Source organism: Palaemon carinicauda, chromosome 6 (genome assembly GCF_036898095.1).
Source record: "Palaemon carinicauda isolate YSFRI2023 chromosome 6, ASM3689809v2, whole genome shotgun sequence".
NCBI lineage: Eukaryota > Metazoa > Arthropoda > Malacostraca > Decapoda > Palaemonidae > Palaemon > Palaemon carinicauda.
In genome coordinates this window covers 120895766-120913539 of record NC_090730.1, presented here as the reverse complement: position 1 = coordinate 120913539, position 17774 = coordinate 120895766, and the positions used below count along the sequence as shown (strand labels likewise).

The 17774-nt window shown below is 33.9% G+C and overlaps 1 protein-coding gene across 7 annotated transcripts in view; it reads left to right on the top strand.

The window, feature by feature from the left end:
* The window catches only part of LOC137642636 (FERM domain-containing protein 4A-like), an 807510-nt gene that overhangs the window by 607311 nt on the left and 182425 nt on the right, over positions 1–17774 (top strand). For 6 of the 7 annotated variants that reach the window (XM_068375382.1, XM_068375384.1, XM_068375379.1 and 3 more), the window contains exon 4: positions 7116–7200. In XM_068375382.1, the coding sequence (XP_068231483.1) occupies positions 7116–7200 (85 nt within the window). Of the gene's footprint in view, positions 1–7115; positions 7201–10601; positions 10626–17774 lie in introns of those variants that run through there. The other variant, XM_068375386.1, reaches the window with a different exon arrangement.

The following is a 17774-nucleotide window of genomic DNA, read 5'->3' as shown; positions in this document are numbered from 1 at the left end:
TCATCATGAAATTTGCATCTTTCTCGCTAATTCTGTTATTCCTTTCTATTTTATTTTCAAAGATAAATCACTTTCTTACACGTAAGTATATGCTGAGAGGGGTTCTCCATAAGGGGATGACCATGTATAATTACCTTAACAAGGCATCGCAAGATATTCCGCTGAGGCTTTAGTATAGAAGGATGGCAGGTGTGGGAAGGCCTTTGGGACTATGGAGATGAAACTGTGGGACTAACCAGGATTTGACTCAGAGTGGATCCTGGGATTATCGGAGCCTTGGAAACTTCCAGTCCTGAACCTGTTGTTTGAGATGCAGTGCCAACGAAATAGTATGCTTAGAAAATTAGTCGTTTTCGCAAACATGCCATTCATAGAACTAACCATATAGCTTCAGCTTCCATTTTCCTTTCTATGGTCAGTAGAGGGTAAACTGCAGTAAAGTACTGTATATATATATATATATATATATATAATATATGTATATATATAAATATATATGTGTATATATATATATATATGTGTGTGTGTGTGGGTGTATATGTATGTATGTATATATATATATATATATATAGAGAGAGAGAGAGAGAGAGAGAGAGAGAGAGAGAGAGAGCTTTCGAAGATCGTTTCTCTCCGGACAAACTGTCATCCAGATAGTTTTCAGAATGACATGGAAAATACATTTAAGTTTCTCCATTTATTATTTAGTGGCGACACGTGTTTCGATTTACTTCGTGAACCTTCTTCAGGACTACGTTTAGTATGGGATTATGCTTTAATATAAAGACATTGGTGCTGAAAATTTTTATATAAAAATACATGGAGACTCCGAAAATAATTAACGAAAATTTATATATATATATATATATATATGTATATATGTATATATATGTATATATATACATATATATATGTATACATACATACATACATACATACAATATTAGTCAGCGCTTGTGTGAACTGATTATAAGCAATACCAAACATATCATTGAAGAAACAATATGAATTATGATGAAATATGGCTACTATTCTTCCATTGCGATTCATAAAATTTTGAGGAAGATTTGGACAATTGTTGATGTCGCTTCACTTGATAAATTTGTGAACCGAATTTGGTTTTATTTTTAGGTGCTGCCAGATTATTTTATATGTGTTGTTCGAATCATGACAGTTCCTGAATTCAGAAGGACCAAAGTCTGCTATTTTATGATTAGTGGAAACTTGCTTAGTATAGTAATAAAGATTACTTACCGGTATATAATCCTTAGAGGACATATTTTTCAACCGTCGGTTTATCCCATTAGACACGATTACACTGTGCTGTTGCTGTGACCATCTGGAGTTTCCGTGGGAGGTCATAACAGAAGCACTCTCGGGTACAATAAGCGTCCACTCCCCTTCAAAAGGAGTTAATGTGGTGGGAGGGAACTTGGTAAAAAGCATCCTCTATTCTGTAGCCTTCATGAAACTTACATAGGAAGGCGTTGAAGGATGTTCTCTCTCTCTCTCTCTCTCTCTCTCTCTCTCTCTCTCTCTCTCTTCATCCGCAATGCCCATTGGTACCATACTTGGCTCCCAACCGAATAATCTGCATTTGATCCCAAGACAAAAAAGGACAGGCCCTGTGTAGGCTTGTGTCCTTCGAAATCCAGTTATCTGTAAGCACTGGATTGGGTTCTTGGTTGTTATGCAAGTATTTTGAGTTACTCTACTATATAAGTAGAGAGAGTTAAGTAAATAAAATAATGGACGTGAATGATTAGTGCAACATTTAGTTTTAAGAACAACATATTTGTTAGAAATGACAATTGATTGATTTCTTGTTGCTCGTCAGACTTTTATTATTGCGTCTATAGTTATGTAACTTTTTTGAATTGTTAATACCTTAATGTATTTATCTTGGTTGTTTTTATTTATCAACTCTCTCTCTCTCTCTCTCTCTCTCTCTCTCTCTCTCTATATATATATATATATATTATTGTGTCTATAGTTTTGTAACTTTTTTGAATTGTTAATACCTTAATGTATTTATCTTGGTTGTTTTTATTTATCAACACTCTCTCTCTCTCTCTCTCTCTCTCTCTCTCTCTATATATATATATATATATATTATTGTGTCTATAGTTTTGTAACTTTTTTGAATTGTTAATACCTTAATGTATTTATCTTGGTTGTTTTTATTTATCAACTCTCTCTCTCTCTCTCTCTCTCTCTCTCTCTATATATATATATATATATATACATATATATATATATATATATGTATATATATATATATATATATATCATGATAATCAGCCGTTACTAGTCCACTGCAGAACAAAGACCTCAGACATGTCCTTCCGCTTGCATCTGTTTATGGTCTTTCTGTGCCAGTGCACGCCCACAAACCTCCTACTATGAAATTCAGGGCCTCTGTAACACGGTTTTTTTCGCAATAAATTTTTATCTATGAATTTCATAAATATAATGCTTATTCAGAATGCACATTATATCTACACATAAATTTTGACTATATTCTGCATTACGTAGGTTGAATAAATTTGGTACTTATAATGTAAAGTGACGTTTTTTTGAAGACGGGCCAACTTACTCAGAGAAAAGGTTTCGAACGCACTCCTTACGTAACCTATGACGGCATTTCTTCCCTCTTTCTCGATCGATGATTGGCTATACGTAACGAAGGCTATACCTCTGCCAACAATGACACAAAAGTTTAAATAAAAGCAAAGCAGTACACCTTTATAAACTCTGAAACCTCTCCACTGATAATTGTCATAATGAACAAACCAACAAAATATGTTAATAAATACAAAAACACTTCGATTATTAGTCTAACTCCCAAAATAAGTTTCCTAAGAAATTACTGTATACTTTATAGGTGACAATCAGATTGACAAGGTGTAGGGAATAGTTGGTAATTTTCAAAAACGTATTAGAAAATCTTGATTTGATAACTGCTATATCCAATGTCAAGCAATTTTTATTTATTGTCTATCTACCTACCTATTTACTGAAAAAAAAAAGCCGGGTACCGTATTTTGGCTTTAAACCTTCACCAATACTTATCGTCAGAATGATGACTTCATGAGGCTCCACCCACTTTGGCCTCGTTATAATTCAGGATAACACTGAAGGCTATCATGGGCATTGTTGGATTATAGAATTTAAATTCTGGCTATAAAAACTCATTTCTTGAGTAGTTTTAAGAAGTGCTAAATGATCCTCAAGGATCCCAGCAGTTGGCCTAAACGTTTAATTCATGTATACTACTGTTGTGGCACTACTGCTACAGTAGTATTACTACGCTAGCACAGATACCCCACCCACATTTATGTATCGTTCCGCCATTCATAAAGTCTTTGTCATATTTTTTCACTGTGCAATAAGCCATGGCCTCCTCGGAAATTAAGTTTAACATTGGATGATAGGTTATTTCATTAAGTTGACAAATTATGGCAACTGGGTATGTTATTGCCGATGTTGAAGCTAAAGATAAAGTATGGTATCATTCCTTCATTGCATTATCATCTTTACTACTATTTGTTTGGCTACATGTAGTAATTATTTTAAAGGATAAATTAATTATGTTCACTTCACTTCTATAAATTCCCATTAGATGTACAAATAAAACTCCTAAAACTATTCATGATTTATTTACAAAATGCAATCATGCCCAAAACATGGCCAACACGGTCGTACGGCCTAAAAAGAAGAAAAAAAAATGATATCGGATGATCCGTTGGTCTGATGGAGATTTTAGCACAAAAATCTTATTTTAACAAAAATACTTACATAAAGACTGTTTACATACAATCTCTCTCTTTCTCTCTCTCTCTTGGTGGCATAGTGAATAGTTAATGGAAATGTTCAAAAGCCTGAATGACATTACAAGTATTATAATCATGTTACGCTAAATACAAATCAGACCATAAACATTGGATTTAAACTAGAAACTGAATAATTACCTATTCAGGCTATAGTAAATATGGCCACAGGCTTTCTCTTGACTGTATAAAGTTGCAAGTCGTAAGACAAATGCAGTTTTGCAACCACGAGGGTAATTCCAAATCCTGTTAGCCATTCTTGAATGTTATGGGGTTTCAGAGCCGATGGAAGAAGTTGAATGGGTGTCTGGTGGATGGGCGGGGCAAAATTTTGTCAAAAGGTGTTTACATTGCTTACGTAATGAATGTTTTCGACTCTTGGCTCGTTATCACTGGCCATGGCGTCAGCTAGATAATTTTTATTCTATGAAAATTAAAATTATCGGCTTTAGATTATTGATAATGCTGACAAAATTTGTGTGTGGTTGTAAAATATACATATGTCAACTTTCAGCTACATCCGATGCTTTGATAAGGAGCAAAGTCCAAAAAACCGTGTTACAGAGGCCCTGAATCTCATAATAGGTTCGTCAATCCATCGTCTTCTCTTCCTTCTTCTGCTTCTTTTACAATTTGTAGGGACGCGTTCTGTTATTCTTAATGTCCATCTATTATCTGTCATTCTCATTATATGACTTGCCCATGCCCATTTCTTTTTCTTATAAGTTGTTGGAATATCATCTAGTTTGCTCTCGTGTGTGTATATATATGTGTATTTATATATAAATAAATATATACATATATATATATATATATTCATATATAGACTGTATATATGTTTATATATTTATATATATAGATATATATATATATACATATATATATGTGTATATATATATACATATATATATGTATATATATCTAAATTATATATATATATATGTATATATATATATATATATATATATTCTCCTTTAAATAGTTGGCCATAATGTTGTTAATCTTCCAGTTTCTCAGGTACCACCATGTATTGTAGTATATTGCATACCTCACTATATAGTTCAACAAAGCCACCATGGATATCTCAAGAAACTGTTCCATGTCATTTTTATTGTGTTGATTTGAGCTTGTTCATTTCGGTATTTATCATTCAGGGTTTTCTATTTGAAAATATTAATTTAAGTCAATAAAATTGTTTTATGTAAGTTTTAAAATTAATGTTGCTGTAGCAGGAGTGACATTTAGTTAGTGTTGGTGAAGGAAATGTTGTGCTCGTAAAATTGTAATAGGTCGATTGTTTGGTGCGCAATTTCATGTTATCTTGTTCAATAAAATATACTCAATGAACTGTTTTCATTGTAACTCTCTTCTTCATCTTGTGTAAGAGAAAAGATAACGAAAATTCTTGGTGATAACTTGATACCTCTCTTATCATGAAAAACTCCTCGACAGTAGAAAGCTGCAGAGGATTCGCTGTTCATGGTAATCGTCACCCTTCATTTTATTATCTTACCTTTAATGATTACCGTAATGAAAGGAAAGCTATAATATTACCCATTTTTCACTGCATGTTCATCTTCTTTCCTTTGAAATGAGTACTAATTATTGTTCTTGGTTACATTTGTTGCTCTGGAACAGCACTCATGATCTGTCGGCCAGGATACTGCCTGCCCCGTTTCTACCCTCTCTCATTTTCCATTTTTTTTTCTTTTTTTACATAAAAACGGCAACTTTGAAGGCATCCAACGTCTATTCTGGCGTATGCGTGAGAGAGAGAGAGAGAGAGAGAGAGAGAGAGAGAGAAATCAAATGCTGTAAAAAAAAATTTCAAAGCCCATGACTTCGAGGCAATCGATAATAATTTTACAGTAAAAGGCTTGGAAACAAGTAAAAGTATCCTAGATTTTCAAATTGATAATTGACTAATGAAAATTTGCAATGAAAATTGTGTGAATTCTAGACCTCTCACCTGAATTAAGTCTTTAAACAATCCTTATTATTCTTGGTATGTTTTACTCTTACACTGTTTAGGCAGTATATTATTGGTTGTCCTTCACACTCTTTTTAGTCTCGTTTGTAGTGAATGTTGGACAATTTTATGATATTGTTTTTGGTTTCGATCATTTTCTCTATAAATGTGCAGTTATATCATGATTGCCTATGTCTCCCTATATTAAATTTTCCACCTAATTTTCCGAATTATTGTCAACTTATACGCCTTGAAAGTAATCTCCATTATTGTATATTTCTCATATCACACACGAACCAAACCACTCCACTTCACTTTATTATTGTAAGTTTCTTGATATCTCGCCACTAAAGTAGTGTTTATGTTGGTGTCAATTTAAATTCAAAGCATTGCAGCTTTAATTACTGTAATAGATAGCAAAGAATGAAATCTCTGTATGTTTCATTACTGTACTTTATTTTTCGTCATCGATTCCTTACTAGTTCATTGAGGGAATATTTCCCTCATGATGATCCAATCATTCATGAAGGTCATTATTAATCATTCATTGTGAGTTATTCTATGAAGTATGGCTATTTCTATTGGTATTTCTAAATTGTGTATATTTGTCTAATTTGTTCCTTGTTTTGTTATAGGATTATTTGTATTATTTGATTGTGCATTCTGCGTTTTTCTCGTTATTTAATGAAATCATATGAACAGTGTTCTTTGTAGTTTTAAAAGGCTTTCATTTAAATTACCACTAACTAAAGTAACTAGCTTATTACAGCCACTCTTTCAGGAGTTAGTCATTCATCTTTGATGACATATGATATACCAATGACGCTAAAGTTTATTGCATGGCATTTTACTAGCTGATATGTTTAAACAGAAGCAGAAAACCTTGACCGAATGTTAAGATATTGTTTGCCTGTAGCTTTATCTCCTTAGGGTGTGTGAGTTGGCGGAGAATTCTATACAAGGTGGAGGTTGAGATTAACAGATTTTGTTATCAGTGAAGGTGATAAGATAGGCAAGTCAAAGATTTTAACTGCCGAATATTATTTCGTAAGAATTAGGATTATTAAGTATGTTGAAATTACTGTTCAAGAATTTCAGTAAGTCTGTTTTGTTGTGGTTATTGATTTTAGAATGGTGATGAAAGAAAACCTGTTAAAACTGAAGTTGATAAAAATTGATTTGTTTTCATTTGTTCATCTTATGCTTCCATTTGATTGAAAGTACAATAGTTAGATATTTATTTGTGATTCTGTTGCCCCAACTTTGAAATTGAAATATAACATGATTTTATTCTCAAATATGCATTTTTCCGTTTATAGGTTCTACATTGAGTCCATACTACACCTCCAAGGACCGCAGACAGTGGAGCTTTTCTACCAACAAGCAAAGAATCTAGTCTCTAAGGTAGGTGAAAATGAACAACTACTTTTTCGTGTAGCAAATTCCTTTTAGAAACAGGTTTTATTTCAGTGGGTATGTCTTTGGCCTGAACTATATATGTTATGAATCCTTTTCATTGATGTAAAAGAAAACTGCTATCATATTAAATTCTTACTATTGCAAATAGACAAAAAGGAAACTTTGGTTCCTAGTGATACTATGATTTGGTCTGAACTTTCAAAATAAAGTAATATTGAATGGTGAATGACGTCCCTTCTCGTGGGTTTCCTTCCTTTTTTAGAATTCTATCTCAGATTTGTCTTCAGTCTTGATATTTAAGGCGTAGTGGAAAAAATTGTTTCAATAACATTGTAATAGGTGTTTAGGAGGATATGTTCTTATGAAATGCCTGCACAGATTAGGGTTCCCAGCAATAACTCTCAGGGGTTGCAGCAATGTATTTTGGTGAGAAACAGTTTCCAATTTCCGTGTACGCTTACCTTTAAATTCGACTCTGAAGTAGACGTCACCCCCTAACATCCCTTCATGCCTCCGCCTGTGCCACTTCCCCATCCTCCATATTGTTTTCTTCTTCGCGTGTTTTTTCAGGTCCCCTTCTCCTTATAAGAGTAATTCATACGTGGGGTGCATCTTGAAAGTGTCTCCGCATAGACTACCTGGTCATTAAAACCGATGGGTAATTACAATTTTTAAATGGCCATCTAAGTTGCTCATTATACAGGAATGGGACAAAGTCTGCACATCAGCTGTTTTTAAATTAACATTTGGTTTATTATATGGCAAACCTCAGTTAATCATTTTCATGTTCTTAGAGTAGTGGCTTCTTTCCCCCCCCCCCCCCTCTCTCTCTCTCTCTCTCTCTCTCTCTCTCTCTCTCTCTCTCTCTCTCTCATGATTTTATGGGAGCGTCTAATTTTCGTCGAGTACTTAATAGCCTGTAGTAATTTGGAAATGACAGGGTTAGTGGAATTATGGTTCTGTTGGGCTTATTGCTAGAGTGGGAGGGTTTTGTGTGTGCTGGCTCATTTGTTTAGTTCTTTGTCTGGATGAAAAAATGCATATCTTTTGCAGAGGTAATTTTTGTAACATAAGATTTGTTTATCAAGATTTTAAGGTGGTATATTTTCAACTGGTTTGACCCATAGTGAAAATATTTCATAATATAGGTTTAGTTTCTGAAATATTTCTCGCCGATGAATGTTTTTCCCCAGCAGCAACTTTGTTTCTTCCTTATAATGGCCATCACTTAAGTATAATGTGATTTGCATCAATTAAATGACTTTCTATGGAATATCAATCCTGGAACTTGAATTTTATTTAAAAAGTATCGGTATTTGTAATTAGAACCACCAGTTTTATGATTATTTTGTTTATACACAGATCATTTGTACAATTAGTTTACCTTGTAAAACTTTTACAGCCTTTGGTGTTCCATAATGTACACAAATTTCTAGTGTTCACAGTACTTTTGTACAAAAAAAGGTAAGTTTTAGTAGTTGCAACATTTAGTTAGATCTATACGAACGTGAAATGGACATAGCGTATCCTACTACAAACGTCCCCGACTTGCGTTCCGTTGGTTGGGAGTTTAAGCCTAGTATTTTTAGTATTTTAGTGTCCGCAACCTCACCGTCCTTGTGAGCTAGAGGTGGGGACTTTGGGGGATCCAATTAGTATACCTGGTGAGGCATCAGCAGCCATTGCCTATCCCTCCGTGGTCCTAGTTTGGGTGGAGAAGTGCCGCGCTGATCATATGTATATGAGGTCAACTTGTCATTCTTTGGGACATAATCCTGTCCCTGGTCTGTGCCATCATGACCAACATACAACAACATAAATGTTATCGCAAATGTGATCAATTAAAGTGTAAAGTCCACTATATTAATTTTATCCACATGTTCCATTTAAAAAAAATGGTAACATAGGACTTTACGATCTCAGAATCTTTTTTAACCGATAGGGGGTTTTGTAAAGCTTACAAAGCAAAGTAAAGAATAGCATAACTTTTGTGGTATTACCTAACAAAGTTATTTATGAGTTGGAAAAAGACCGATACAATCATCGAAGCGTTTTATTTTTATGAAAATTTTAATATATTTAAAGAGAAGATTAAACATGTTGATACCTTCTTATGGGTTTTTACATCTATTTTATATCTCAAAAGCATTTGTCATCTTTATGAAGAGCATCACGCCTGGTTTCTACTTACGAAAATAAATGCCTTTATGAATTTTTTCTTCCTTCCTCTATTTACTGTAATTACGAACAGATTTTCCATCTGCTGTCAGTCCTCATCTAAGGTCTCTCTGCCAGATTACTGGACCTTGAGATAGCTGTACAGTTATTCTCAACTTGGATTCTTTTCCTTGCAATTGACTTCGCCGCAAACAAAACGCTATTTAATCTATATTAGCAATATTACTAAGGTGCATTGAAAAGAATGCCATTCCACCATAAATAAAATTCAACAAAATCCAGGTTTAATAATTTCATACATAAATTGACTAGAAATGCCGAATCCTAGTATATTCCGCGAAAAAAAAAATAGCTATCAGTGTCTTTGGCCGAGTGTGCATCACTTAACTTAATTAGTTATGATTATTTTGACTTGAATGGTTGTTCGTTTGCCTATGGTCTATTCTTTTTTATTTAGCATTGTTTCAGGAAACTTTGCATTGCGATTGTTGTCTACTCGAAAACCTAAAAAATTTATCCACTTTCGAATTTCTCTTTCTATTTACCAAAATCCCTCATCAGCGCAAATTTATTTTCTAACTTTCCAAGAAGGAAAAAAGGAAAGATTCACAACCGCACACAAGGAGAGAGAGAGAGAGAGAGAGAGAGAGAGAGAGAGAGAGAGACCTCCCTGCATCACAACAGCAGCAACCCATTCTTTATTGTCATTTTGACAGGCACCGAAGTAAATAACTGAGCCAGTGAAATTTTGTGTTACATGTCAGAAGTGACTGGTGACTGCCATGTATACTCTGCGCCGAAAGTATGTTGCATTGATCCTCTTCTTGTGTTGACCGTCTTACTGTGCCAGTTCATGGCATCGATAAAGATTCATCATCCAGTAAAGATGGCTGTGTTTAAATATGCATGCCATCAGTTTTCCGGTGATTGTTTAGATTATATATCATTTAAGTTTGGTAACTTTTTTTAAGCTTATCAGATTAGAGCAGTTTATCAGTCACTTGGTGCGTGAAAGGATTGAGAAATTCAGTGTCCCTGCGAAGTTTTCAATCGGTGGTACATTAGCCTCTAATATAAATTGATTTGTTATACTCATGTATATTTCCAATAATGTATTCAACTTGTAAATTTGTTTACTAAAAGTGCTTTGTAATGAACTAACAGTAGTATACTTTTAGTGTCTTAACTTTTGGTCCTTCGTCCGATCCATTTTGCGTGACTCCTTGAATCAGGTAGGAAATTTATATATTGTTGTGGAATCTCCTCACAGTTGTAAAGAGATCTACGCTTGATGTTAATTTTACTAGTTTTTTATCCTGTTTATCAACCACTGTTAAAATTTAGTTGAATGAGGGTCGACTAAAGAATTAAATCTACTAATTTAATATATATATATATATATATATATACTGTGTGTATATATATATACTGTATATATATGTATATATATATATATATATACACTGTGTGTATATATATACTGTATATATATATATTATATATATTATATATATATATATATATATATATATTAGTAGTATATTTTAGCTCTATCGCTTTTCTCTTCACGCGTCAACTCTCGTGTCTTGTAGATATTAATATATTTACTCAAATAGTAATCCAGTACTTATAAATAGCTCGGAATAAAAAGGAATAACATATACTCAATTCCACTCTACTCATAACCCATACTGGCACAAGTTCGAATGCTGGTCAATGTATCAGAACTGATGATTAAATTGCTCAATCTGGATGTAAGCCATTCCCAATGTAAAGTTCATTCGACACTAAATGCGTTATTTGTGGCTTAATATTTGAAAGTATATGTATCCTTTCAAATTAATTATTTATCACACACACACTCACACACACACACACACACACACATATATATATATATATATATAATCACGAAGTTGATTGTGATTTCAGTGTAACGAATACCACGGGATAAAAAAAGATAAAAGGTATTACCAAGCGCTTTCACGTGTATTTAAAAACTCATTGCGATTAGACATGCATGAGAGAACTTGGCAATACCTTCCTCCTTGTATATATATATATATATATATATATATTTATATTTATATATATTTATATATGTATATGTATATATATATAAATATATATATATATATATATATATATATATTTATATATATATATATATATATACATATACATATACATATATAAATATATATATTATATATATATATATATATATATGTACACACGAGTATACACATCGATATGTTCAATCTTTCCTTAGCGCACGTAAATTTTGTTTTCAGAGAAATTGATAGTAGCTTTACTTTAAACATTTATTGATGTCATACTTTAAGTATTACATTTCTTTAAGAAGAAAAAAAAATACTGTTCTTCCTTGATGCAGTGAGATGAAGAGCAGCCTTCAGTTTCGCCTTGATTTTACTGCAAGTATCATCAGACTTAATTAAAGGAAGCCGTGATTCGGTTATTATTACGGTTATAACAGAATAAGAATATATGTTTCTGACGAGGCGTTAATGCTCATGTAATTGCTATTATCCGTCAAGATCTACACCGCGCATCTTTTGCAATTAACCTTGCTATTAACCCTGAACTATAAAAGTTGACATCTATTGACCCCGGTTAGCGGAGGGTTTGTTGCATACCGAATTGAATGCGTCATCTCGTGCAGATTCTGCCGCACGGGACAGGAACAGTAGATTTCACTTCTTCAGAAGGGCCACGAGTGCGAGGTTATCTTAGACCTCCCAGTCCTTCTGCCCACTTTAACTATCGAGGGCCGCCTCTAACCCCCCCCCCCCCTTCCCCCTCCTCCCCCCCCCCCCCCTCCCCACAGATAACCCCTACTGACGACTCTCTACTTCCCTAGACTCACTGCCAGAGAAAGTTGCATGCCTGCAGGTTTTTTTTTTCTTTTCTTTTTTTCTTAACTAATACTGCATCCTCGGATTCTTACATGTTTCGCATACATTGGCACACGATTTCGGGTTCTGTTAGATGTGTCACCGAGCTTATTATAATGAAGCGAACTTCGAAGAAATTTGCCCAGGAAGTTTCAGTGTAGCATTTCTTTATTTCCTGTTCATCATCCGTTGCAATAAAATGCACGTGTCGCTAAGTGTGATGTACGGAATGAATGGAATGCCGGAGGTTTCAAGTAGGCTGGACTGCATTCCTCACACTTTCTCCAAACACACACTCTCTCTCTCTCTCTCTCTCTCTCTCTCTCTCTCTCTCTCTCTCTGACTGTCATTCGTCTTCCTGTTTTATGTTTACTTCATGTGTAAGACCACGATATGATTCTATTATTGTTGGTGTTTTAATTTTAATGTTGTTTTACACTTGTTGTCCATTTAGCTCTGATGACTAACGGCAACTCTGTTATTTGATTTCCAATCTCACCAACCCACCCTTATAACCGCCTCGTGTGATTGAAGGAAAATTAAAATTTAAGTAAACGAACAAGTCAGCAACAAACTAATGCAACCTACGTTTCCAGTTTACCTTGGGTGGTGGGCTGCCAAGACTCTCCTATGGGATAAGTAAACAGAACTACGCAAACAGTCTCTGCTCGCTAAGAACTTTGGAATGATAAGTGTGCAAGACACTGCTCCTATTCACTTTACAGTATCAAGAGCTATTTAGGAGTCTAATGCTGAATTTTCCCTTTTTAACATTTCTTTTTTGCTTAATGAGGATATATTTGATGAAATCATTAGTTAACCAGTTGGGAATTTACTTAGTTCTATATTTTTCATATATTTATTTGTTCAACTGATGATTTCATTTGATGAATTTTATAATCCTTATGATTTATCGTAATTGTTTGCAATTATGGATCCTTAACGTAATTTCAGAGCGTGATAAATACGATAAAGAATTTAATGCATTTCTACCTACATAGTTGGTCTTCTTTGTCGTGAGATATGAAATGAAAAAGTCTCTCTCTCTCTCTCTCTCTCTCTCTCTCTCTCTCTCTCTCTCTGGAACAAATCGTTGACATATTTACCCGTGTTACGGTGGTCGGTGACGTTATTTACCTAATGAAGACCTTAGGGAAGTAACCATACACCCTGTGAACCCACCGTGGGAAACGTGTCTTATCTGAAGGTGTATTCCGAAAATCATTCTGAGATGGACCTGGAAAGATTTTCCTCCGATTTTGTTGATAAAGTGTATGATATCAAGGAAAATTGGTATTCAATATATTAATGTTTATTTGTCTTATTTATTAATGTTTTTATTTATTTATATGATATAGACTGTCTTTATTATTTAAAAGTCTCTCTCTCTCTCTCTCTCTCTCTCTCTCTCTCTCTCTCTCTCCGTTGCGTAGGTGTAACGTTTTCGGCTAGCAATCTAAGAATCTGCGTTTGAATCTCGGAATAGATGAGAGGGGATATATGGGAGTGTTCCTATTAATACTCAGTATTTCTCTGTTCAGTTAAGTAGATAATTATGTATACTTAGTAGGTAGTCGATAGTTGCGGGTCGCATCTAGTGTGAAGAGGAAAAGAGATATGAAGATATGAAACAACTAATCCTGAGTGTTTTTGTGTTTGCTTAAAAACATTTGTACACCAATCCTGGTGAGAACATTTAAATATCTCTCTCTCTCTCTCTCTCTCTCTCTCTCTCTCTCTCTGTGCCTAGTCACATATATGTTATGTATATTACATATGTATAAATTGCGTGTCAGGTTTTGTCCGCTTGACATGTGTGCCCTGATGGCCTTTTTTCCTCATCTTCCTTTTGAGAGGTAATACCGAGATAATCACCTTGTAGCATGTTGCGTTGGTTACTTGATGAATTATGTTTACCTCTCTGGTTTTTCATTTGCCATTTGTTATTCTATGACTTCCATGTTAACTTGCGATAGCCAAGAGCAGTCTTTTTATTATAGTTTCAAATGAGTTTTCAAACTGTAATATTTTGTTGTCATTATTTACAAAATTTCAAGGCCCAATCTTCTACAGAATACTCGTGGCCAAGATTACATACCTTTTCTGACTTGACATGAAATTGTGTGAAAATGATAACCATTTGGTTTTGCTTTGAACTTTTTTTTTCATTCATTGTTTACAGGTTATTCATGGAACGTTACTTTTTGTACTGAATGGGAACTTCCCTCCTGCAGTTGAACATGGAATATAGTACGCGGTTATCAGAAATACATAGTTACGAGAGAGAGAGAGAGAGAGAGAGAGAGAGAGAGAGAGAGAGAGAGAGAGAGAGAGAGAGAATGTTTTCATTCTGATTTTAATTTTTAGCATTTTGTGTTTACATGGCGAGTATAAATTGGGGTAATTTTTTTCTTCTGGCTGATGAAAATTATATCAATATTTTGAATCCTGTGCTTCAGGGGTATCAGTCCGAAGGTTAAAATAAAGTTCTGTTTAAGTGTAACCTACCTGAAGTGGTTTAGTGGTCTGAGACAGACGATTAAAAAGCCTCAAGAAAGAAAAATGGAAGTGCCAAGATAAGGATGTTGAGATGGATGTGCGGAGTAACGAGAAGAGATAGGATCAGAAATGTTTTTATTAGAGGAACAGTGGGAGTAGTGTAAGTAGCAAAGAAGGTTCAGCAAAGGAAACTACGATGGTTTGGTCATGTTATGTAATGTAAAAGGCTCATGCACGTAAAGTTGATGTAGAAGTAAGAAGGGAAGGCATAAAATCGAAGGGAAAGATAACGTAGCAAATGGCATCGGGAAAAAAGACTATAAGGTGGTGAAGGCTGATACGAAACAGCAAGGTCTAAATATGTTGGGAAACAGCGACTGAAGACGAAGACATTTTGTCAGTTTAACCTGACCCTTATCTAAGGATGTTTTCAGTTTTACCTTCTTCATTTTGTCAGTTTAACCTGACCCTTATCTAAGGATGTTTTCAGTTTTACCTTCTTCATTTTGTCAGTTTAACCTGACCCTTATCTAAGGATGTTTTCAGTTTTACCTTCTTCAAGGAATCATTCAACTCATTTTCTCCAAAACTTTGTTTTAGCTTTACCTTTTTCTTTGGGAAGGTTCAATGCAATCCATTTTCATGGGAATCTTGCAGTTTTACCTTCCACATTAAAGGTTTAAAGCCGACCCCCTTTTCAAGGATGTTTTCAACTCGTGAGGCCGTTAGTGTAAAAGAGCTGATAGAAAAGAGACCCCATTTAGCAATGGGTTAAGGCTTGAAGGCAAAAAAGATATAGTAGTTGTACTAGTGTGTGTGCGAGCTTTATTATATATATATATATATATATATATATATATATTGTATATATGTTTCGTATGTATATATAAATACATATATATATGTATCTTGCTTGAGGGTACACTCGGGCACACTATTCTATCTTATTTCTCTTCCTCATGTTTTGTTAAAGTTTTCAGAGTTTATATAAGAGATATTTTTTTTATGTCACTGTTCTTATAATATTTTATATTTCCTTGTTTCCTTTCCTCACTGGGCTATATTCCCCTGGGCATATAGCATTCTGCTTTACCAAGTAGGGCTGTAACTTAGCAATTAATAATAATAATATACAAAAGAAATTTCCTCAGTCTTTTAAATTGTAGATATTTTTCTCTTATATGTACGGGTTTTGTCCAGCTGATCGGTTCATATGGATGAAAGTTCTTGAAAGCATAAGATCAATATTACATACCTTTTAAACGATTGTGGTAATTATTGTTGCACATCGGTAACCCATTGTTTGTTAGAACTGATATATATATATATATATATATATGTGTGTGTGTGTGTGTGTGTGTGTGTTTGTGTGAGTGTATGTATGTGTCATTCATACTTTGAATGAATGTATGTACGTGTCTTTGTATTTACTCGTCCGTATGTTCATATATGCCCACGATCATATCAGTTTAGCAATTTTATAAATTTTTTGTATTAAAGTTTTGTAGAGACAGACATCGACCAAAAGACTCGATATCAAGTCAGTATGATGAAGTGATGCAAATGGCATTGTACTGTACCCAATTGATGCAGGCAGGTGTTGGACGATAAAAAGGAACCCTTGGTTGACTACTTGGCATTTGGTAATGGTTACAAAATCGCTGACCAATACTTTGGGTTAGCCAAATCATCAAATCACTTGGGTAATTGTGCTGATTATGGTCAAAACATGGCAGTCGTTTCTTGCAGTTGCTGTTATTACTTTCAAGTTTGCCACGTAAATAGACTCGTCAAAGAGTTTTCTAGTGGAGGGTGGATGAAGGGCATCCAGGTAAACGGAGGTTGTGTGGTTATGTCGGTTTTGGGGAAGTAATTGCTTGCGTTGTATATTTTTCTATGAGAGAGAGAGAGAGAGAGAGAGAGAGAGAGAGAGAGAGAGAGACCATATGACACTAAGTATGGGTTATTAACACTTGAAATTTCTGAGAACGCCAAACCCTGTCTGTCTGTATCTGTGGAACTTCAAATTGACTTTAAAGCTATCTTGATTTTTACTCAAGTAATTCCTTTTTTGATCAATTTGACGAGATTAAGTCACGTTCGTCGTTTTTACGACTTTGTTGTATGTGCAATTAACTTCATGTGTGTTAGTATGTTTTTTTTAGATAGACTGACGCCTACTTCAACTGAAAATGTTCAGGTAAATTCTTCATAGGCTGCATGTACTTAAATATAATAGGTAAAATTTGAAGAATTCTTAAACATACTTATGCGATGAAATAAAATCAGTAATCTAAAGCAAACCAGTTGTATTAAACATTCCCTCGAACAGATTATGCAATTTGTAATTGTTATTCAGAACTTTTAAACACAGCAGATTCATGAGCTGGGTGAATAGAAGTATATTTGATTCATATTTTTCTGGGATAGATTTATCCGTGATCCGTAACAATCAATGCATTACCTTCATTGCCGTTATCATTTCATTTAATAATGATTATTGTTGCTGAAGATTGCAGATTAATGACGCATTCAAGTCATTTGCCAGAATTGCCTCGTCACAATACATGTAATGAAATTAGTTACAATGCATTTTTGAAATTAGTTTCTTTATTAAGTTTTTATCAATGAAGAATTAAACTTCCGGGTTGATAAATGCAACGCTCCCTGGCCACCGAAGACTGTAATTTTTCAAATTCTATTCTTATCGTTACATTTCTGTACTTTAAGTCTTAAAGTAAAGAATTTTTCTATGCAGATAATGGGAATACTTATTAATTTGATTTATTCGCGAAACACACACACACATACATATATATATATATATATATATATATATATATATATATATATATATATATATATATATTTACATACAGTATATGTAAGTATGTATGTATATATGCATATGTGTGTATATATATATATATATATATATATATATATATATATATATATATATATATA